Below are 22,089 nucleotides of genomic sequence, written 5' to 3' on the forward strand. Positions count from 1 at the left end.
CTGATACTCTCTGCTTCCGGTTTGTTATGAAACTGTGTACCCACCGTACAATTTCCGGTGATAGTCCGTATGATCTTAATTTGCCTATTAAACGTAAGTGTGGAACAGTGTCAAAGGCCTTCATAAAATCAAGATAAACTGTTTGGATTGATCTCCCTTGGTCGAGAGCCTCCGTCCAGTCGTCAATTACTTCAAACAGCTGAAGTACAGTTGATCTACCTTTTACGAATCCATATTGATGTTTACTCAGAAGTTGATTTCTCTCCAAATGGCTCATTATTCTTGTTCTTATCATCTTCTCCATAGTTTTACATAGTACACTGGTCAGACTTACAGGTCTATAGTTCCCGGGATTTTTCTTATCCCCTTTTTTATGGATGGCGGTTATCTGTCCCTCCTTCCAGCTGGCCGGAAGTTCTCCTGTCTCTAGAGATTTGTTGAATATTTCACACAATGGTGTGTTTATTATATCAGCAGTTTCTTTTAGTACTTTAGGGTGGATGGTATCTGGTCCCGGTGATTTTGCAGGATTTAAAGTTTTTAAGACGGTTAATATTTCTGCCTCCGTTATTTTAGTATTATGGTATGGAGTTGGTATATTGATATCTGTTAGAACAGGTATACAATTTTGCGGTTCAACCGTAAATACACTTGAGAAAGAAAAAAAGTTAGGGGAAACCGCTGGGCCCATTTTTATAAAATTGATCTGGACAAAATGACATAGATTGAAAATTATGTGTATTGATATATCAGTCATTAAAGCCTCGGGAGATATTCTATATTTTTCATAAAATAATATCAACATCACAGGGACCTGGGAATTTGTAACAGCTATATTTGGACCTAAACTAAGGTGTTCAAGGTTACATGTTTTAGAGGTTTAGATCGACTTTCGGTAAAAAAGACTCCCCAATGATCGTATATATATTTTTGTTGGGGTGTCTTTTTTTACCGAAAGTCGATTGAAACCCCTAAAACATGTAAAAATACACTGTGATCAAAATGACTAGGCCCTATCACGTGCGTATCATATCATTATTTTTTGTCCGGTGACAGGGACTGGGTAACCAATCATGCCCCACATGAATCATTATAATTATGACGTCATAAAGCATGCAACGTCAGGTTTTCCCCGTCATTGTCTGTTCTCTTAAGAAAACGTCACATTTTGGGTGTTGATGGCGTCGAAATTAACCTGCTGGCCTAGCACTCCTTAGGGGACGTATTTTGGAGATATATATTTACAATCATCCATTGAAGAAAATTATGTACAATTTAAAGAAATAACTGATGAATGTTACAGATCTTGTCTCATCATGACTCAGAAAAAGACTGTTTTTATAATTTCTCTTCAAATAAGGTCAAGCGTATCTGCAAAAAGACTCCCTGTGGGCCGGCAAAGCACCTGGTGTGATCAAATTGTTTATGATCATTTTATATATATGCTAATGATACAATTATGCAGCTGTTTATGTTTTGTTTAAAGTGTACTCTGAACGAAAATAGATATGAATATATTAATATTCTACATGATCCAAACACAAAAATGTCGAAAACCGCATTAAAATCGGTCATCCCGATACCGAGATATCGACGTGTAAAGTGTAGGATTTTCACTTGTCCTTCTTCTACTAATTAGCATAACTCGCAGTGATTTGGCCCCTATCGATTGTGACGTCATAAGTTCAACGCCTGTAGTATCGAGACTGCGATTTCTTTTATTTATTTTTTATTTTTGAGGAATTAGTTTATGCTAAAGATAACATTATGTAGATGGTATCCAGTCACATCAAATTTGCCAGAATTTCCAGACAGTGAGTTTAATCGAAACCAAACTGACGACTCTGGACCACGGACTTAAGATAATCTAATTCCGTGCATAGACTGGTAGCATTGCATGTACTGATTCTGAGCGCTGATGACATTTTTTCTCTTTCGAATGAATGAGTTTGAGGGAAATTAAACAGAAGTAGTCTCAATGTTGTTGATTAAAGATATTTTAGCTGGAAAGTCAGTTTACTTCATAAGTCTCTGCTCTACAGTAAAAACCTATCCACTTATGTCGTCATTGAGCAGCACAACTTCCGTTCGTGACCAGTTTCTGTGCCGGAATACTCATCTTGCAAGTTATATATTGTGGTACCTCTCTGGCTACTTCTACGGTCCAAAAATACGGAAATATATCAGTGAAAAATGTTTACAAAGTAACTTCAACGTTGGTGTCTGCTGTTTTTAAATGTCAATATTTTTAGTAATGACAAATCGACGACATTGTGTCTTTCTTATGGTAGGTCACAGACTTAGATAGCATCTAATTCCGTGGTTAGGTCGACAACTCAAATAAACAGCAAAATACCAACAGCTACACATTTAATTGTATACAATACAGTACCTATGTATGTGATGCTAAATAAGTTGACGGACTTATATAATCTAATTTCGTGATTACATTTATCTCAAAAATATAATTGAATACATTTTTGTTTCTCCCTATACATGTAGCATACACAACGTCAAGCTATAATTCAACATCTTGGTTAGATAATGAAAATCATCTCGATCCACTCCCTTAGCATAGTTAGGTGTGAAATTTGTGTACAGGTAAATAAGACTAAACGCTTGTGTCCAGTACATTTTCAGCATCCTGTCCCCAGATGTCAATTATAATGTTATCGCGTTACCCATTATTACAAGTGATTGAAATAGGACCACTTGTGAGACTGGTTCACCAAATCTGTTTAAAATAAATCAGATTCAAAACGGTTTTCAAATGAATTTCAGTACTACAATTACTTTCTACTTTCAGAAGTCAAAGAGTCTGTTTGGTTGTGACATGTGACAATATCCCTTTATTTATTGTTTTCTTGCTTCGTAGATGCTGCCAAGCGTTTGAATTCGTATGGTATATGTAATGGCATATTTTTATTTAAAACTTTCTAGCATCGGCTTACAAACAAAGTAAAATAATTGCTTCTTTAATAAACCAAGGTTTCGTTTCAAATTTGTTCCAACTTCAGTTTGGCAGAGAAGGCGTCAAGGAAGCATCATCTTCCCTCGGCTGTATGCATTTTTTTTATTAATATTTTGTTGAACGATTTGTGCGCATCAATGACGATGTGTTTTTTTTGTAAGCATGCATGGTCTGGACAATTTCAAAGACATCTGCTTCAGTTAACCTGTAAGTGGAGATTCAAATACAACGCGTCTAAATATATTGTCTTTTAGTGATAAGGAAGGCCAGGGGCTATTTTGCACATGCACCTTTAAAAAGACATGTAAAAAATGAAGTAGAGATAATTCGGAGCTGGTATCTTGACAATGAAGTGGTTTCAGATGCTGACGGACTAAACACATTGGCATCATCTTGAACTAGCTCAAGTTACCCGGCTCTCCAGACGTTAAATGACATTGTGAACAATCCACGTAGTCACATGATGTTCGTCGTACTCAATTGCAACCTTTTCGGTACTTCTATCAGTCCAGTGACAGGTGTGAATTAAGATTATAAAACTTTTGTCTTGCCAGAAACCATTTTGGCTGTGAACTCTGTTTTTCTTTAAGATAAACAGATATCGAGTGGAGTCGTATTGCAACTGTGTATAAATTATGCGCAAAACTCATTCAAAACTTTATAGCTCTTAGCACGTAAGGGCTTACCTCAATACACCAGGAGGCTAAATTAGCCAAACGTTGTTTTTTTGCTGATTGCAAAGAAACTTTTCATTCTTCGCCTTTATCGTGCTTTTTTTTTGGAATTCGTCAAGGCGTAAAAGGTTTTATATCAGCTATTAAGGATATCTTTCATAAATATGACCTACATAATGTTTTGTTTGCTTTTTTACAAGAAAGATGTTTCCTTTATAATAAATAACCAATCTTGAAACGGCTAACAAAGAGTATTCTAATGTGTAAACCTTCTCAGCAGTCGTTATTCACAGGGACCTGGTCATTTGTTACAGCTCGAACCTAAACTGTAACGAATTCTCTGATAAAACTGATGTGTTTTGGGCAATATATTTGTTTTCAGGGTTAAGATATTTAACAACGCTACCCGATGATGATATATACCATCACTGGGGTGTAATTTTCAACCTTGAAGTTGACACCGTTTTAGGTCCAAAATTGCTAGCTGCGGGAACCGTAGCTTCTATGTCCGATTTTTTTTTTATTGTTATCGGACCTTATCGGACCATAGTCTATGGTCCGATAACAATAAACAAAAATCGGACATAGAAGCTACGGTTCCCGCAGCTACAAAACAGTTCATTCTCAGAAATTCTCTAACGGTTATAATATTATTAGTCCTTTTACTATTTGGTTACTTCTAGTTTATCAAAACGTTTTCCGTTCTTAAGTAGAACGTACGTGAATGTTGTAAACTATGGATTATTTCTCCAGATTATAAATTAGAATTCTACAATATTTGAGAATCTGGATGTTTTTCAGTCAAATGGTCATGAGCAATCATTGTACATAGGCATAAAAAGGTGTTCGTATGGATCCCGAAAATTTCCAAGATACAATTAAGTCTTATGCGTTAATGCAAATTATTTCCATTCATACTTATTATAAATAAGCATGATAATTTTATAGAGACTCAATTTGTAAACATCTTAGTGTAAGTACTGATGATGCATGCCTTTTTGCAAAATTCTAATTTCGAAAACTTTATCTGATAAAAAGAAGTTGCCTTGAGAGTTTTTTGTTGTTGGTTCAATTAAGTACCTTTTCTTATTAGTCCAGTTTTTCGTTTTAGTTCATGGCAACTTCTGACTTCTGACTTCTGATGATGATGATGATAACTCATGGCAACTTCTGACTTCTGATGATGATGATAATTTATGGCAACTTCTTACTTCTGACTTCTGATGATGATGATGATAATTCATGGAAACTTCTGACTTCTGATGATGATGATAATTCATGGCAACTTCCGACTTCTGATGATGATGATGATGATAATTTACGGCAACTTCTGACTTCTGATGATGATGATAATTTATGGCAACTTCAGACTTCTGATGATGATGATGATGATGATAATTCATGGCAACCTCTGACTTCTGATGATGATGATAATTCATGGCAACTCCTGACTTCTGATGATGATGATAATTTATGGCAACTTCAGACTTCTGATGATGATGATGATGATGATAATTCATGGCAACGTCTGACTTCTGATGATGATGATAATTTATGGCAACTTCTGACTTCTGACTTCTGATGATGATGATGATAAGTCATGGCAACTTCTGACTTCTGATGATGATGATAATTCATGGCAACTTCCGACTTCTGATGATGATGATGATGATAATTTATGGCAACTTCAGACTTCTGATGATGATGATGATGATGATGATAATTCATGGCAAGTTCTGACTTCTGATGATGATGATAATTTATGGCAACTTCTTACTTCTGACTTCTGATGATGATGATGATAACTCATGGCAACTTCTGACTTCTGATGATGATGATAATTCATGGCAACTTCTGTCTTCTGATGATGATGATGATGATGATGATAATTCATGGCAACCTCTGACTTCTGATGATGATGATAATTCATGGCAACTCCTGACTTCTGATGATGATGATAATTTATGGCAACTTCTGACTTCTGATGATTATGATGATGATGATAATTCAGGGCAACTTCTGACTTCTGATGATGATGATGATGATGATGATAATTCATGGCAAGTTCTGACTTCTGATGATGATGATAATTTATGGCAACTTCTGACTTCTGATGATTATGATGATGATGATAATTCATGGCAACTTCTGCCTCCTGATGATGATGATAATTTATTGCAACTTCTGACTTCTGATGATGATGATGGTGATAATTCATGGCAACGTCTGACTTCTGATGATGATGATAATTTATGGCAACTTCTTACTTCTGACTTCTGATGATGATGATGATAACTCATGGCAACTTCTGACTTCTGATGATGATGATAATTTATGGCAACTTCTTACTTCTGACTTCTGATGATGATGATGATAACTCATGGCAACTTCTGACTTCTGATGATGATGATGATGATGATGATAATTCATGGCAACTTCTGACTTCTGACTTCTGATGATAATTCATGGCAACTTCTGACTTCTGATGATAATGATGATGATGAAGTAGTAGTAGCAGGTGTCGGAGCTTGATACCTAACTATAACAGTTTTAGGAATGATGAACAAACAACAAGAGATTACCGAAGTCTCCACAAAACCATAACTCAAACTCAAAGTCGATAACACTAGGGGAAAATAGGAACAAAGATAGACCGACATGGAGGTCCTTGCAAAAATACAAAGAATAAGACCAGGTGTTCCAGAAGGGTTAGCGTTTTCGGCTTCAACGATGACACCCAGAAGTCGAACCCAAGCAATGGCACATCCTCACATCCAGGACTTGGGTAGTAACAACAAACTCTAATGACCATAATAAAAAGCATCGGCCTTCATATCAAGCACAGTAATAGCGTATTTCCCTATAACCCGATTGCAACACTAAAACTTGCCCACAATCTCCTTTGAAATCAAAAGCGGCTTTATTGGGATTAGGACACAAAAAGCTAGTTATTGAAGTGATTAAACCTATAGCTGTAGTTATTGAAATAAGGAAACCTATAGCTGTAGTTATTTGGAGTGTGGAAACCTATAGCTGCAGTTATTGAAGTAATGAAACATATAGCTGTGGTTAGTTGGAGTGATTAAACTATAACTGCAGTTATTGGAGTGGTTAAACTATAACTGCAGTTATTTTGAGTTATTAAAAATAACTGCAGTTATTGGAGTGATTAAACTATAACTGCAGTTATTGAAGTGATTAAACTATAGCTGCAGTTATTTGGAGTGATTAAACTATACCTGCAGTTATTTGGAGTAATTAAACCTATAGCGGCAGTTATTTGGAGTGATTAACCTATAGCTGTAGTTATTGAAATAAGGAAACCTATAGCTGGAGTTATTTGGAGTGTGGAAACCTATAGCTCCATTTATGGAAGTAATGAAACATATAGCTGTGGTTAGTTGGAGTGATTAAACCATAACTGCAGTTATTGGAGTGGTTAAACTATAACTGCAGTTATTTTTAATAACTCAAAATAACTGCAGTTATTAGAGTGATTAAACTATAACTGCAGTTATTTGGAGGGATTAAACTATAGCTGTAGTTATTTGGTGTGATTAAACCTATAACTGCAGTAATTTGGAGTGATTAAACTATAGCTGCAGTTATTTGGAGTGATTGAACTATAACTGCAGTTATTGGAGTGATTATACTATAACTGCAGTTATTTGGAGTGATTAAACATATAGCTGTAATTATTTGGCTTGATTAAACTATAGCTGCAGTTATTCGGAGTGATTAAACTACAGCTGCAGTTATTTGGAGTGATTAAACTATAACTGCAGTTATTTGGAGTGATTAAACTATAGCTGTAATTATTTGGAGTGATTAAACCTATAGCTGCAGTTATTTGGCTTGATTAAACTATAGCTGCAGTTATTTGGAGTGATTAAACTATAGCTGTAATTATTTGGAGTGATTGAACCTATAGCTGCAGTTATTTGGAGTGATTAAACTATAACTGCAGTTATTTGGAGTGATTAAACTATAGCTGAAATTATTTGGAGTGATAAAACCTATAGCTGTAATTATTTGGAGTGATTAAACTATAACTGCAGTTATTGGAGTGATGAAACATATCAAGCTTCATTCAGCCCTTCTTTATTAACCAAAAGCCCTTTGGCTTATAGGTACATATATATATATACATAAAACATTCTCTTAACATAATAAGAATAGACAGGAGAGTGACATCACAGTATACATAACACACTGTTCAATAATGTGAATACATAAACCTATAATTAATGCTTCTTAAATACCAAATATATATTTACCTAAATTGGATAGCTCTCTAACATTATTTATACTATAAGGAGTTGTATTAATTTAAAAATTGAGGGTTTTCTGTATTAGTATTTTTTAATTAATCTGTGCCTCAAATCACTATAAAATGGACAAATCAAAATAAAATGGAACACGTCTTCTGTATCTCTCAAACTACATTTGTTACAAATCCTGTTTCTACGTATGATGTGACGATGTCTTCCAATTTCTATATTTAATTTATGAGACGATATCCTAAATTAAGTTAACAAAGGAACATGGCCAAATTGAGGAAATCAGGATAAATGATTGAAATCCTAATTATTCAGTAATGGTCAAGAAATTACAACACATTTTGGTCTGGAGTATCCTTTGGCCAGGGTATTAGACAAATCCTACTCCTTTGGAAGGGATGAAGGTATTTTAATCTGAATTGGTCTGGATGATTCTTCGACCCATGGTACTTTATGTTGTATACATTTAAATGCAGGGTGTGCTCCTCCCCCCCCCCCCCCCCTTTGAGGCAGAGGCATGGGGGTAAATCTTTGAAGTGCTACACTTTAAGTCCTTGTCAAGTGATTTTGATCCATAGTCCAGAGCATTCTGAGGTCAACAGGACTCATTGTTGTGTAATGGAGCTCCCCCCCCTTTGGACAAAGAGGCAGGGCCCAATATAGAAGAAAATAAATAGGCATATATATTTAAAATGCTTTTATTGTTCAATCATGTTAAGTAGGTAATGTAGGTATGCTCTGAGAGAACTTTTACCGTTTATGTACCTAACTTAGTGACATAAGGTTGTTATTTCATGTATAGATTACCTAAGTTGATGCAGGAACGTTAAATCCTGAACTAACTCATGTTCATCATCTTATTAGGAAAATGTAGTTTGTTATATCCGGTACTGGGAAAATTGTATTTATTCACCAACCCTAATAACTCAGTTAATGTTTAATAAACACACTTTCAATATTTGATTTTCTAACAGATGAAGTAAAGAATGGTGAACTTGAAAATAAAATTAGATTAATCCATGTGAAAATGATATTTTCACCAACACACTGTTAATAATATTGTTCTTCACAAAGGTCCACATGATTCTATGTAATTTCCCAATAAAGCCATAAAACAGTCAGCTATATGATTACAAACATGATATATTCACACACAAACAACTCATAATTTCATTTATTTGTTCTCCATTGTCTCATAAAATACTCTCATAATAACACACAATAACATTCACACACAAATGTCTCGTTTCACATCAGAACTTTTGTCTTTGTCTTCTATTTGTTTTATTTCTTTCAGTCATACACTTTCTTCCTTTTTCTTTTTCTTGATTTCATCTTGTTCTGTTAAGTAATCGGCAAGGTCTTTAAGAGATTCAAATTCACTGCGACCCTGTTGGCTTTTATCCTTTTTCGGAATTACAGGCATCTTTGATTGGACCGCGGCACTGAACTCCTCCATCTGATTATACAGGAAACCAATGGCAATAAGCAGTGTCAGATTCAGAAAAAGATACAAGTGGCCAAATAATTTTTTAAAAGTAACAAGTATCTTGCTTTCTTGCAACTTTTCTCCTGATAAGTGTACCAATTGCAACCAACCACTGTTATTATGCGCTAAAATAACTCTTTTTGTAGCCAAACTGATTTCGTAAACTAAAATTTATCTTACTTACTTGAAACTTTTCTCCTGAAAAGTCTACCAACAACTGTTTATTATATATTAAAATAACTCTCAAAAGTGATTTTTTAAAGCAAAATGCATCTTGCTTTCTTGAAACAATTCCCCTGAAATGTTAATTATAAGTTAAAATAACTTGTACAAAATCACTGGATGTTATCTGAAGTTTTTCTCAGAGTTATACTAACATTTTATGATGAGAAGACAAAAGAAAACTAAAATCTGCTAGAACAAGTCCATAAAATCTTACCTATGCCTACATGGGTGTCAACCTCTGAAACCTCCAATGAAGGAGATCTCCCTCATTCCTCATTTCCAATGACAGAGAAAGTGCATGAAATGTTACTGAAACTGCGTTGCTCAATTTATCTTTCCCTTTTTATGTATCAAAGTAACTCCAAAAAGCATTCATTTAATCCAGACACGTACACCTCTTATGGTCATTACGAATATACACACACCCTCCAGCAACTAGGAAATCATTTGAAAACAGGATGTAGATTTTGAGTTTGTGTGAGTTGGACCTGAATGATGGAGTTGTGAGGGGGATTGGTAAATTTTGGTCAAAATGAGGGAGTCTCCCTCCTAATGAAGGAGTCATGATCATTAAGACGGAGGACAACCATGTGACTATATCAATCAAAGCACAGGCACTCTTTTATTATATTCAAAAAAAAAATCTTTTAATATATGTAATAAAATAAAGGGCAGTAGAAATATTGTGTAAGAATTAAAGTTTAAATTTAAATAATGTTTTATATTTCATTTCCATGTCCAAAAAAATGTTTTACTTTCATATTCATTTAAATGTTGTTAATACACATGTACAGACATTTTCCATTATATATAGAAATATTTTCTACTTTAACACATTCACCCCAGAAACTTCAAAATGAACTATTCCAACCTTTGAATTGGAAGAGTTCAAATGTGTCTTCAGGGGTGAATGAGTTAAACTTTGGACTTTTGTCTATGGTTGTTTTCTGCTTTTGGTCCAGGCAGTTGTCACTTACATTATTAACACCCAATGTTTTCCATACAGCAAATGAGATAAGTCCAACACCAGAAAACGCCAACAGTGTGCCCAAGCGAAAGGCTCTTAATGCTACAGAATACCCAGTGACTGGCTTTCCTTGGGAATGATCTAACGAACCCTGGAAAATAATTATAACATTATATTTAGAATTAATTGGTCAAAGTTAACTAGTTAAAAATGTTACATAATTTAAACTTACAGTATATTTATCCTGAAGATTAGCCCACTGTTCAAGCGAAACCACTAGATGTTGCTATACAAATAATTTGAAAATTAAAAAAAAAAATTGAAGGAATATGTTTGGGCAATTGTCAGTGTACTTAATATGTAATTATGACCAATGTCTCTCACATCTGTGTGGCAAGGTTGATGACCTATGCTGACTGCTGAATTTTAATTTGTATGCAACATCTGGAGAATTCAGGGCCGAACAATTTCACAAACTCAACACCTGGAGCTGGTAGAGCATATGTTATGGCTGGTGAACATTAAAAATTTCACTATGACAATATAGGTTGCAACTAGTAGATTTTTTAACAAGTGGCCCAAGTGCCTTAGCGGTCACCTGAATTATATCATAGGTACTGGTAGTTCAATTTTATTGTTAAGATGTCAAGATATGGAAATCAGCATGTAAACTAAGTGTAATACAATACTTGTCATGTCATCAAAGGATAAGAATTTTAAAATATTGGAAAATTTTCCCTTTGGGGCCCAACCCTAGCCCCTGGGGAAAGGGCAGGAATTCCAATATTAAAATATAATTCCCTCATCCACCAAAGATGATTCTCACCAAGTTTGAATATTATCTGCTGAAAATGGATAAAATATACCCAAAAGTGTTATTTCCCTATATAAACTACAGTAAACTTTACCCCCTCCCCAAGGAAGAACGCATAGCTCGGGGGTCCTGAAATTGACAATTTAAATAAAGCCCCTGATGATCTTTCTAAACAAAAACATATGTCTCCCCTTATTAGCCAATAGAAAAACTCCGGTATATATATATAGTGGGGCATGAGATCCGAATTTCAATCAGAGGCACGGAATCACTCGGAACTTCTCGGCCGATACGGTCATCTACGTTGGAAGGAACTGGAATCGGGGCGAGGTGTTCCGAATGGCACGGAATATCATGGTTGATAGATAAATAGTGAGGGGTATTGAACAGATTAGTTTTCCAAAACAAATATTTGCGGCGGGAACTGACGTTTCTATGACGCCAAGGAAAACGTACCGATTGGGTAAAAATTGCGTAGGCAACACCGCCATACAGTCATTCTTCTCTAATAAAGCTTCGAAAATCTTTTTCTGTTCTGGTTTCAGACGATCAATCTCAAATAACTTCAGAACTTTCGCATCATTCTCATCAATGTCCACCATATTTGTTACAACTCCGAGCGCCCTTTTGAAAGAGGGTCTCTGATTGGTCAAAATTTAATGAGTATTTATAAACATAAAGGTCAGCTGAACGTGACCCTGACCGCGGCACACTCAGATGTTCAGGAGTAGTACGAAGTTAACGAAGCCATGTAGCATATGATTTTAATCAGATTGACATTTGGACTTCAAAAAAACTTGCAAGGAAGCAAAATATACATTTTACATGTACTATGATGTGAGTCTTGTTTCCTTCCACTTCCATATTTGCTGGGCTAACAGAAATGTAAATACCGGTGCAATACTCATTTGTTAGCTTTGATTTGTTTTATTTCACCTTAATGACCTTTAACCTAGTGACCCTGATCTTTGGTCAGTTGACTCATTCTTCAATTCCAACCAAATTTGCTTCATAATATCATAACAAAATGTTCATCAGTGAAAAATACAGAACTTGACCTTGAACCTTTGGAACCCATAACCTTGACCTTTGGTCAGTTTGCTCCGTGTTAAGTTCTGAACAACTTTGCTTCATAATAACATACAAAAAAATGTTCATCAGTAAAAAGATACAATATCTTATTTTGAAATTGACCCAGTGACCTTTACCTTAAGTCAGTTGACTCCTTGTTAAGTTCTGAACAACTTTGCTTCATTATGTCATAACATAATGTTAATCAGTGAAAAGATACAAAATTTGACCTTGACCTTTGACCAAGTGACCTTGACCTTTGGTCAATTGACTTCTTGTTTAATTCTGACCAACTTTACTTCAAAGTGTCATAACAAAATGTTCCCCTGTGAAAAGATACTAAATTTGACCTTAACCTTTGACCCAGTGACCTTGAACTTAAGTCAGTTGACTCTTTGTTAAATTCCAATAACTTTGCTTCGTAATGTCATAACAAAATGTTCATCAGGGAAAAGATACAAAATTTGACCTTGACCTTTGACCCAGTGACCTTGACCTTAGGTCAGTTGATACCTTGTTTGATTGTGACGGACGGATGGATGAATTAGTATAGGGCACCCGCATCTTCGATGTGGGGCCCTCATAACATGGAAGTTATCCCGTGGACAAACTTCGGTATTCAAATTAAACAATTGGCCATAACTCTGTATATAGTGGGGCACGAGACCTAGTTCTAGTGCTCTGCAAACCTTCTGTGGGTAATGCAGGTATACTTCAAGTTTGATTAAGTTATCTTTAACGGTTTGGAATTTACGGGCCGGACAAGAATTTACAGAAAATGTGCACTTATTTGACCTTTGACCTTGAGGTGACCTAATTCCAGTGCACTGCACACCTTCTGTGGGTGATGCATGCATACCTAAAGTTTTATCAAGATATCTTTAAAGTTTAAAAGTTATAGCCCGGACGAGTCAGATTAGAAGAAGAAGAAGAAGAAGAAGAAGAAGAAGAAGAAGAAGAAGAAGAAGAAGAAGAAGAAGTAGAAGAAGAAGAAGAAGAAGTAGAAGAAGAAGAAGGGGAAGAAGAAGAAGAAGAACCAGTGCTAATACAATATGTCTCCCTTCATTCGAAGGGGAGACATAATAAAGCCTCTGATGAACTTTCCATCCATGCACAGAAATTGACTGATAGGACCTCTGAGTCGAAGATTTTTAAAATATTGGTAAATATTCCCGTTGGGGCCCCTCCCAGGGGTTGGGGTAGGAATCCGATTTTTACAATTGTGTAGCCTCATCTACCAAGAATGATTCTGACCAAAAAAAAAATCCATCCACTGGTTCTTGAGAAGTAGTTGAAAATGTAAAAAGTTTACGTACGGTATTAAGAAAGTGATAAGAATATAGGTCACTTGAGCAAAGCTCAGGTGATCATGACCTAAAAATCTACCTGAGGGCTAATACTACAAATATGAACAGATGCATACCTTGGATATATATCCAGTGTTTTTATAATCCTTTGTAATGTCTAGCCAGAGGTATATTTACATATATAGATAATGTCAACCATCCTTTCCTATAAAGACAATATATAGATGAAGATAGTTGGTCTACGATGTGTAACTTGATAAGTTAATATGCAGTACAAAAATACTATATAGTCAAAATTTACCAACCTTTTGATAATAAACAGGATCTTGTTTTTTAGTCAAAGCCAAACCTCCAATTAATCCAAGAGCAGTGGACACGACTGTGGTCAATGTGAGGAACACCACACCTATATAACATACGTAACAAACATCAAAATGCCTCTGTGTACATGTATATCAAATCCAAACTACAAAAAAAACAAGAGGCCCAATGGGCCTGAATCGCTCACCTGGTATTAATCTCACACTTGTAATCTTAAAAGTTGACTAATATACAGCTACAGGCAAAATATCTGTGTTTGATTCATTAGAATCTATTAAATGAATATTCAGAAAAAGTCATTAAAGATTTAAACATATTTGATCCTTGTGACCTTGAATATGAGTGAAGGTCATTCATTTGAACGAACTTGGTTGGTCTTCATCCCAGCATGCTATTGGCTAAATATCATCATCCTAGGCCTTTTGTTATTGGAAAGAAGTTGTTTAAAGGTTTTAAACATATTTAACCCCTGTTACCTTGATTATAAGTAAGGTCATTCGTTTGAACAACCTTGGTAGCCCTTCATACCAGCATCTAGCTGGCAACATATCATAACCCTAGGCCTCTTGGTAATTCAGAAGAAGTCGTTTAAAGGTTTTAAACATATTTGACCCTTGCTACCATGGATATATGTCAAGGTCATTCGTTAGAACAAAATTGGTTGCCCTTTAACTCAGCATGTTACTAGCCAAATACCATCATCCTCACCTCTTGGGTATTGAGAAGAAGTTGTTTAAAGGTTTAAAACATATCATATCCTTGTGACCTTGAAATTATTGAAGGTCATTTGCTTGAACAAACTTGGTAGCCCTTTATCTTAGCATGCTATTGGCCAAATATCATTATCCTAGGCCTCTTGGGCATGCAGAAGAAGTTGTTTAAAAGGTTTTAAACATATTTGACCTGTGACCTTGAAAATAGATTGAGACCATTTGTTTGAACAAACTTGGTAGCATTTCATCCCAGCATGTTACTGACAAACTATCATTATCCTAGGTCTTTTGGTTATTGAGAAGTGGTTTAAAGTTTTTTAATATGTTTGACCCCTGTGACCTTGAAAATGGCTGAAAGTCATTCGTTTGAACAAACTTGGTAGCCCTTCATCTGAGCATGATACTGGTCAAATATCATTATCCTAGACCTCTTGGGTATTCAGGAGAAGTTGTTAAAAAGGTTTTAAACATATTTGACCCCGGTGGCCTTGAAACTGAGTGAAGGTCACTTGTTTGAACAAACTTGGTAAATGAGAATTAACATCTTCCTTTCTTTCAAATTGTTTAATCTAAAGGATGACTGCTACCTGCAACGTACAAACATAATGATTAGTTATCTCCTCCCGCAAGGGCAAGTTTTATATAGACATAGAAAACTGATAAGCCAGGTCTCTTGAGTGATAACTTGAATAAGTCATCTGTCCTTAATGACTGATCACAAAAACAAGCACAACGATAGTCTCTCAAAAAAGATCCAGACACACAAAAGTCACTTTAGTTTTTCAGGCCCCCTAAGTCCAGGCTCTTCCTCCATGGTGCAATGACGAAGTCTTCGTGGTTGTTCCAATTCCTTTACTCTGGCCTTATTATGAGGTTCGAGACGGGCAAGAGTGTGTGGTACACGAACCACCACAGACTCAACAAGATGGTCTGTCATATCAAAGTTCAATCGATGTGGCGTTGACAGAGACTCGATCCTGTGTAGGGGTTGTAGCTTGTGGCCTGATCCTGTTAGATGGTGTCTGTTGCACATGTGGTGATGGTGGGGGAAGTGGAGCCTGACGAGCCTGAGGTGACAACGGTATTGTAGGTTGGTCCAGCTGTGGCACTACGGCTGGAGCAGGGATTTTGTCACCGGAAGGCGCTTCCGGAGGCGGCCGTTCATCTGACGTAGGCAGTGATACTGCAGCCCAAGAGGTAGTGCCATGAAAGGGAGAGAACTTACGAAGGTGCTGGCAATTGCGGAGAGTCTCTCTGCCAGTGCCATCCACACGGATGACATACTGGTGAAACTGACGCACTTATGATTAGTTACTTGGTAGCCATTCATCCCAGCATGTTACTGGCCAAATATCATCATCCAAGGCAAAAGGCCTTGTTACTTGTCAAATATCATCACCCTAGGAATCTTGATTATTCAGAAGAAGATTTTAACACATTTGACCCCTGTGACCTTGAAAATGGATGAAGGTCATTCATTTAAACAAACCCCATAGCCCTTGATTCCAGCATGCTACTGGCCAAATATCATCATCCTAGGCCTTTTGGTTACTGAAAAGAAGTTGTTTAAAGTAAAAAGTTGACGCCAGACAGGCGACTGACAACGGAAGGACAGACAACGTACGCCGCACCATGGCATAAGCTCACTTGCCCTTCAGGCAGGTGAGCTAATGACCCCTTAATATACATCACCATTTTCTATATACAGGTCCTCCTAACATCAAGTGACCTTATACAGTTCCTCATAACAGGTGACCTCTATATACAGGTCCTCATTGGAGCAAGTGAACTCTATATACAGGTCCCCATTACAGCAGGTGACCTATATATACAGGTCCTCATTACAGCAGGTGACCTCTATATGCAGGTCTGTATAGCAACAGGTGACCTCTATATAAATAGGTCATTATAGCAACAGGTGACGTCTATATATGGGTCTTTATAACAGGTGACCTCTATATACAGGTCATTATAGCAACAGGTGATCTCGACATACAGGTCCACATTACAGCAGGTGACATCTATATACAAGTCCACATTACAGCAGGAGACCTCTATATACAGGTCCACATTACAGCAGATGGCCTCTATATACTGGTCATTATAGCAACAGGTGACCTCTATATACAGATCATTATAGCAACAGGTGGCCTATATATATGGGTCTTCATTACAGCAGATGACCTCTATATACAGGTTCTTATAGCAACAGGTGACCTCTATATACAGGTCTTCATAACAGGTGACCACTATAAATAATTTCAGGACCTTATAGAAACAGGTGACCTCTATATACAAGCCTTATAACAGGTGACCTCTATATATATACAGGTCCTTATAGAAGCAGGTGACCTCTCTATACTTGTCCTTATAGAAATAGGTGACCTCTGTATACAGGTCCTCATGATCATAAGATGACTTCATCTAATGTATGAATCTTCAATCAGATCTCAATAGCATTTTATATGATTTCAGGATCATAGTTTCAATCCATTTAAATAGTCTATATAAGAATTTAAGAAGGACTTGTTTGTAAGTTGGTTTATTATCCCCCCCCCCCATCAGAATAACATTTGGAATATAAAAGGAAATTGTGTGTAATGAAACAGCTAGATGATCATGACCTCTCACAGGTCCTCATAGTAAACTGATGAAGTCTATAGACAGGTCGCCATAACAGATGACATCTATACAGATCACCATAAAACAGATGACATCTATGTACAGGCACGGACTTTGATAATCTAATCCTTGGTATACGTACAGGTCACCATAAAAAGTGATGAACTCGATAGATAGGTCACCATAACAAGTTAAAAACAAATAACTTTTGTTGTATATACAGGTCACCATAACAACATACGACCTAAATGAACACGTCACCATAAAAAATGATGAATCATAAAGACATGTCACCATAACAGATGACCTCGGCTCTACCGGGGGGGTGGGGCAAAATTAGGTCCTATATGGGCTTTGTGTTTATCGTATTTTGTATATATTTGAGATTGTTGTTTAAATCATATAATCTGATTTTGGTTTCTGGAGCACCTACCAGGCGCAACAGAATCTCCTTTTTTCGTTGGTTTAGATTCCGTTTGCACACATTGGATTTCAGAAGCATGATCTCCACTGGAGGTCGCCATGTTTGTTTACAATGTCAAGGTCTAAACGAATGTCACAATTAATTTATCTAAAACACCAAAAATATGTAATGCTATATTTTTAAAACATTTTTCGTGATAAATTTTCTATAAATGAATCCTAACACGTTTCGCTCCTTATCCTTTTTTTCTTGATTGCCTAATGTTTATACGCGCATGCGTTGTGCATTTATGATCAACAACAAATGGTGGTTTCCTGTACGACAGAATGGATATCATTATGAAGAAATTTATCCCGAGATTGTGTATATGTGTTGATTTTCAACGGACAGCATACTGAATTTTGCTTCTTTAGAAGTTGATTTATGTATCTGTATGATGTTGAGATTATCAAATTTAACTTGAAACGGTACAACGGGTAATGAAAGATCCTACGTATGTGGCTGTCTCGATGAATTCTCACGATATAACACATAAAAACATGAACCTGTCCAAAACCCTCCGGAATTGGGAGGTGTTCCCAGGGAAGAACAAGTTCTGCTGTAATGGCAGACTTATGATGGCCAGACAGACTGGCATTTTTTACTTCACGTGCGCTTTAATCATTGTGACATGCGGCCTATTTTTCGGTTTCGAGTAAGTAAACAATGATGTGTCAGTTACTGTACTGAGTACAGTATCTTTTTATTACGAAATATTGTCGCACGTTATCTAAGTATCATTCGTATTATTCTTTAGCAGTTGCTGTTGCAACTGGCCGGAATTCATTTACCAGTCTTATGAACGATCTTCATATATAGAATACACAAAAATTTGTACAATATTCTTTCTTGTTTTAACGTTAGCCTTAAGAAATGTCAAGAATTGTTTTCTGTAATACATAAAATATACGCAAAATCCGTTTTCTTATCTACAGATTTTGAACGAAGTTTCAAAATCAATTGGTTTTCCTTTCCCTCAGTTACGTATACGTACAACCCCATTTTTTTTATAGCCAATTCAGTGGCTTTGTTTTATTTAGTGTTTTATAATTGTGTCAATTAACATCTGGAATCATCCGGTATGCACACTACTGAACTGCCCATAATTGACACATACTCCTCAGATTTTTAATTTGTTGAATTTCCTTCACCACAGATATCTCTTTCAGCTATTTTTTAGTTGATGTTAACCTTTTTGACACTGATACAAGATTAAGTGTCCCATCCCCTTATACGTCTTAACCTATAATCCTGTGGGGCTGTAATGTGATGTAATGTACAAAGTGTTTATGATGTATCAGTTATTGTTAAAATGATAATCATTTCATATTAACATTTTCATGTGTGATCAGGTTATTCACCGATTCTTCAAAGCTTACTCATGATCAGTTCTAGGGCAAGTCGGTGTTTCATTTTTGGCTGGGAAAATAATTTTTGCCAACTTTTAGCTGTCAGTATTATTTCTTCTTAATTTTTTTATGTATTGCTTTAATTAAAGACTCCATTCTTATCACAACTTTATATTATTTTTCTACTGGGTTCGATATTTTTTGCAACATCCAGAGACTGAGTCATATGAATACAGCTGCGCATCCTTTGGGAACACAGCAAAAGACACTACGCAATGTGATGAGGTCACCAGTATTTATGCAAAAAAAATGTATAACATTTGTTGTCCTTGTGTCAAAGCATACAAAATGAAAATGTGTAATTAATAATGTAGTAACATTATACAGAGCGAGATTCTCAAATTTTCTTTGCACAAGTAATTTTTTAGTAATTAAACCTTATAATTAAAGTTACTTTCTTTTTATAAATATCATTGATAAAATTCCAGACTTGCTCATGCATCCTTTCAACCTTTATTAGCAGTTCTAACATTTTAAAGTCTATTATAGAAATAATTTTACCTTTAAACTACAACCCTACAAGTGTCCTCTATACAAGTCTCACTGCACTTAACAGTTGTCCTCTATATACAGGTACATGTATATACAGGTACATTTTGTATATCAATACAGGCATCCTCTGTACATGCGGATAGGTATCATTCAAAGTGATGTTTAAATACAGGTGTCCTCTACACACAGGTGTCAATACAGGTGTCATCTAATGATCTATATACACTATATCAATACAGGCATCCTCTGTCGGTAGGTATCATTCAAAGTGTTGTTTAAATATAGGTGTCCTTTACATACAGGTGTCATCTATATACAGGTGTCATCTATATACAGGTATATCAATACAGGCATCCTCTGTTTTGATAAAAGCATTCTTTGTATAAAGCGATAGGTAAAAATCCAGGTGTCCTCTTAATACAGGTGTCAATATACTAGTGTCCTCACAGGTATTGATACAGGCATTCAAGGTGTCCTCTAAATACAGGTGTCAATTCAGGCATCCTTTGTGTACAGGTGTCACTACAGGTGTCAATACATGTGTCTTCTAAATACACTAGATAGCAATAAATGTGTCTTCTAAATACACTAGATAGCAATACATTTGTCTTCTAAATACACTAGATATAAATACATGTGTCTTCTAAATACACTAGATATCAAAACATGTGTCTTCTAAATACACTAGATATAAATACATTTGTCCTCTATATTCAAACTGGAGGTGTCCACCATGTACAGGTATAACTTCATTTGTCCTCTTTATACAGGTATCAATACAGGTGTTCTCTTTATACAGATATCAGCAAAGGTTTCTACTATAAACAGGGATCTTCTACACACTTGTATCACTACAACTGTTCTCTATATATAAATACAAGTCACAACAACAAAGGTGTCATCTATACTCCCCTAATCAGAGAGTTATTCCCCTTTGTTTAAAAACATTGGCACACTACTCTTCCATGGCCAGTTATCACTACAACACTATGCATGTCCTTTATATGAATCATCCATGTATCTATTTAAAGTTACCACACTATATAGGTAACTGCACATAAAACATTACAGAAGATATTTTTCCATCAGTATATGTCTGGTAATTGAATTCATACCAATACATGGACTTTCTGTCATTTCTATTGCACTGCAGTCACTCAATATGTATCTAAACTAATCTAAACTGACCTCTGATGTGTGCTCTGTATTTTAAAAATATTGTTGTTGTTTTGATCTGACATACAAAAATGTACATATATGCATACCCTGCCAGTACACTTATGTTATTTTTTTGTACCTAGTGACTTACCTAGTGACTATGGCTAGTATCCTAACCATAGATGAAGCTTTCAGTATATATATACTTCTGTATAGAACAATCGTGATCGTTTCGGTAAATCAATTTATTCCAACAATACATTATACCTGTCAGTATATTTATACATTTTGTCTGTTCCAGTTGCCCTTACCTGGCAGTCAATGTCACCCCAGCCATACCTGCGTTTGGGGCAGCATTGTTCATTTTTGTGATGGCCACCTTATTCCGCACCAGCTTCAGTGACCCTGGGGTCATCCCCAGGGCAACCCCAGATGAGGCTGCAGACACAGAGAAACAAATTGGTAAGTTTACATGGGTGTTTCATGCACACGATTTCATATTTCAACTTCCTCACCTGTTTTTAGCTCACCTGGTCCGAAGGACCAAGGTAAGCTTATGCCATACTGTGGCGTCCGTCGTCCGTACGTCAACAATTTCTTCAAACGACTTCTTCTTGTTAACCACTGATTGGAATTTAACTAAATTTGACTGGAAGCATCCCTAGGTGGTGGGGATTCAAAATTGTACAAATGGTAGGGTCAACCTCCCAGGGGGCTGAGGGGCGGGGTCAAAAGGGGACAATTTGGCTATATTGCTATAAACGACTTCTTCTGTAGAACTATGCAATGGATATCAATCATATTTGGTCAGAAGCATTCATGGGTGGCGGGGAATACATTTTTAGCTCACCTGGCACGAAGTGCCAAGTGAGCTTATGCCGTGGTGCGGCGTCCGTCGTCCGTCCGTCCGTCCGTCCGTCGTCCAGCGTCTATATTATACTTTAAACGACTTCTTCTTAATAACCGAAAGGCCTAGGGTGATGATATTTGGCCAGAAGCAAACTGGGATGAAGGGCTACCAAGTTTGTTCAAATAAATGACCTTCATCTATTTTCAAGGTCACAGGGGTCAAATATGTTAAAAACTTTAAACAACTTCTTCTCAATAACCAAA

At 36.1% G+C, this 22,089-nt stretch overlaps 4 protein-coding genes across 9 annotated transcripts in view; 3 read left to right on the forward strand and 1 right to left on the reverse strand.

Moving 5' to 3' along the window:
* The first annotated feature begins 4,831 nt into the window (after positions 1–4,831).
* On the forward strand, positions 4,832–5,227 carry LOC110451614 (phosphopantothenoylcysteine decarboxylase subunit VHS3-like). The gene has a single exon (XM_021499735.1). It carries the CDS (start codon positions 4,832–4,834, stop codon positions 5,225–5,227), a length of 396 nt encoding a protein of 131 aa, XP_021355410.1.
* Positions 5,228–5,397: 170 nt separating this feature from the next.
* On the forward strand, positions 5,398–5,925 carry LOC110451615 (aspartate and glycine-rich protein-like). Its single transcript, XM_021499736.1, has one exon. It carries the CDS (start codon positions 5,398–5,400, stop codon positions 5,923–5,925), a length of 528 nt encoding a protein of 175 aa, XP_021355411.1.
* Positions 5,926–9,113: 3,188 nt separating this feature from the next.
* Positions 9,114–18,101, reverse strand: LOC110451565 (transmembrane protein 242-like). 2 transcript variants are annotated; one of them, XM_021499661.1, is made up of 4 exons: positions 17,888–18,101; positions 14,104–14,204; positions 10,617–10,757; positions 9,114–9,384 (listed from the first exon to the last, which is right to left on the reverse strand). In XM_021499661.1, exons 1-4 carry the CDS (start codon positions 17,976–17,978, stop codon positions 9,223–9,225), a joined length of 495 nt encoding a protein of 164 aa, XP_021355336.1. In that variant the 5' UTR covers positions 17,979–18,101; the 3' UTR covers positions 9,114–9,222. The 2 variants fall into 2 exon arrangements, with proteins under 2 accessions (XP_021355336.1, XP_021355337.1); XM_021499662.1 differs by lacking the exon at positions 17,888–18,101 and adding an exon at positions 17,597–17,621.
* A 66-nt stretch (positions 18,102–18,167) lies between these two features.
* The window catches only part of LOC110451564 (palmitoyltransferase ZDHHC9-like), a 48,275-nt gene continuing 44,353 nt past the window's right edge, over positions 18,168–22,089 (forward strand). For 2 of the 5 annotated variants that reach the window (XM_021499657.1, XM_021499656.1), the window contains exons 1-2: positions 18,168–18,572; positions 21,278–21,438. In XM_021499657.1, the coding sequence (XP_021355332.1) occupies positions 18,358–18,572; positions 21,278–21,438 (376 nt within the window). In that variant the 5' untranslated portion in view covers positions 18,168–18,357. The remainder of the gene's footprint in view (positions 18,573–21,277; positions 21,439–22,089) is intronic. The other 3 variants (XM_021499655.1, XM_021499659.1, XM_021499658.1) reach the window with 2 other exon arrangements.

The sequence above is a fragment of the Mizuhopecten yessoensis genome, unplaced genomic scaffold (assembly GCF_002113885.1).
Source record: "Mizuhopecten yessoensis strain PY_sf001 unplaced genomic scaffold, ASM211388v2 scaffold6135_1, whole genome shotgun sequence".
In the NCBI taxonomy this organism is placed as follows: Eukaryota; Metazoa; Mollusca; class Bivalvia; order Pectinida; family Pectinidae; genus Mizuhopecten; species Mizuhopecten yessoensis.

Excerpts from the sequence above, each read along its gene's own strand:
- LOC110451614 (XM_021499735.1), top strand. The coding sequence starts at position 4,832 with ATGATAATTTATGGCAACTTCTTACTTCTGACTTCTGATGATGATGAT.
- LOC110451615 (XM_021499736.1), top strand. The coding sequence starts at position 5,398 with ATGATAATTTATGGCAACTTCTTACTTCTGACTTCTGATGATGATGAT.
- LOC110451565 (XM_021499661.1), bottom strand. The coding sequence starts at position 17,978 with ATGGCGACCTCCAGTGGAGATCATGCTTCTGAAATCCAATGTGTGCAA. Across the intron at positions 14,205-17,887 it reads AGGAGATTCTGTTGCGCCTG|GTGTGGTGTTCCTCACATTG; the intron begins GTAGGTGCTCCA and ends TATGTTATATAG. Across the intron at positions 10,758-14,103 it reads ATCCTGTTTATTATCAAAAG|GGTTCGTTAGATCATTCCCA; the intron begins GTTGGTAAATTT and ends ATTATTTTCCAG.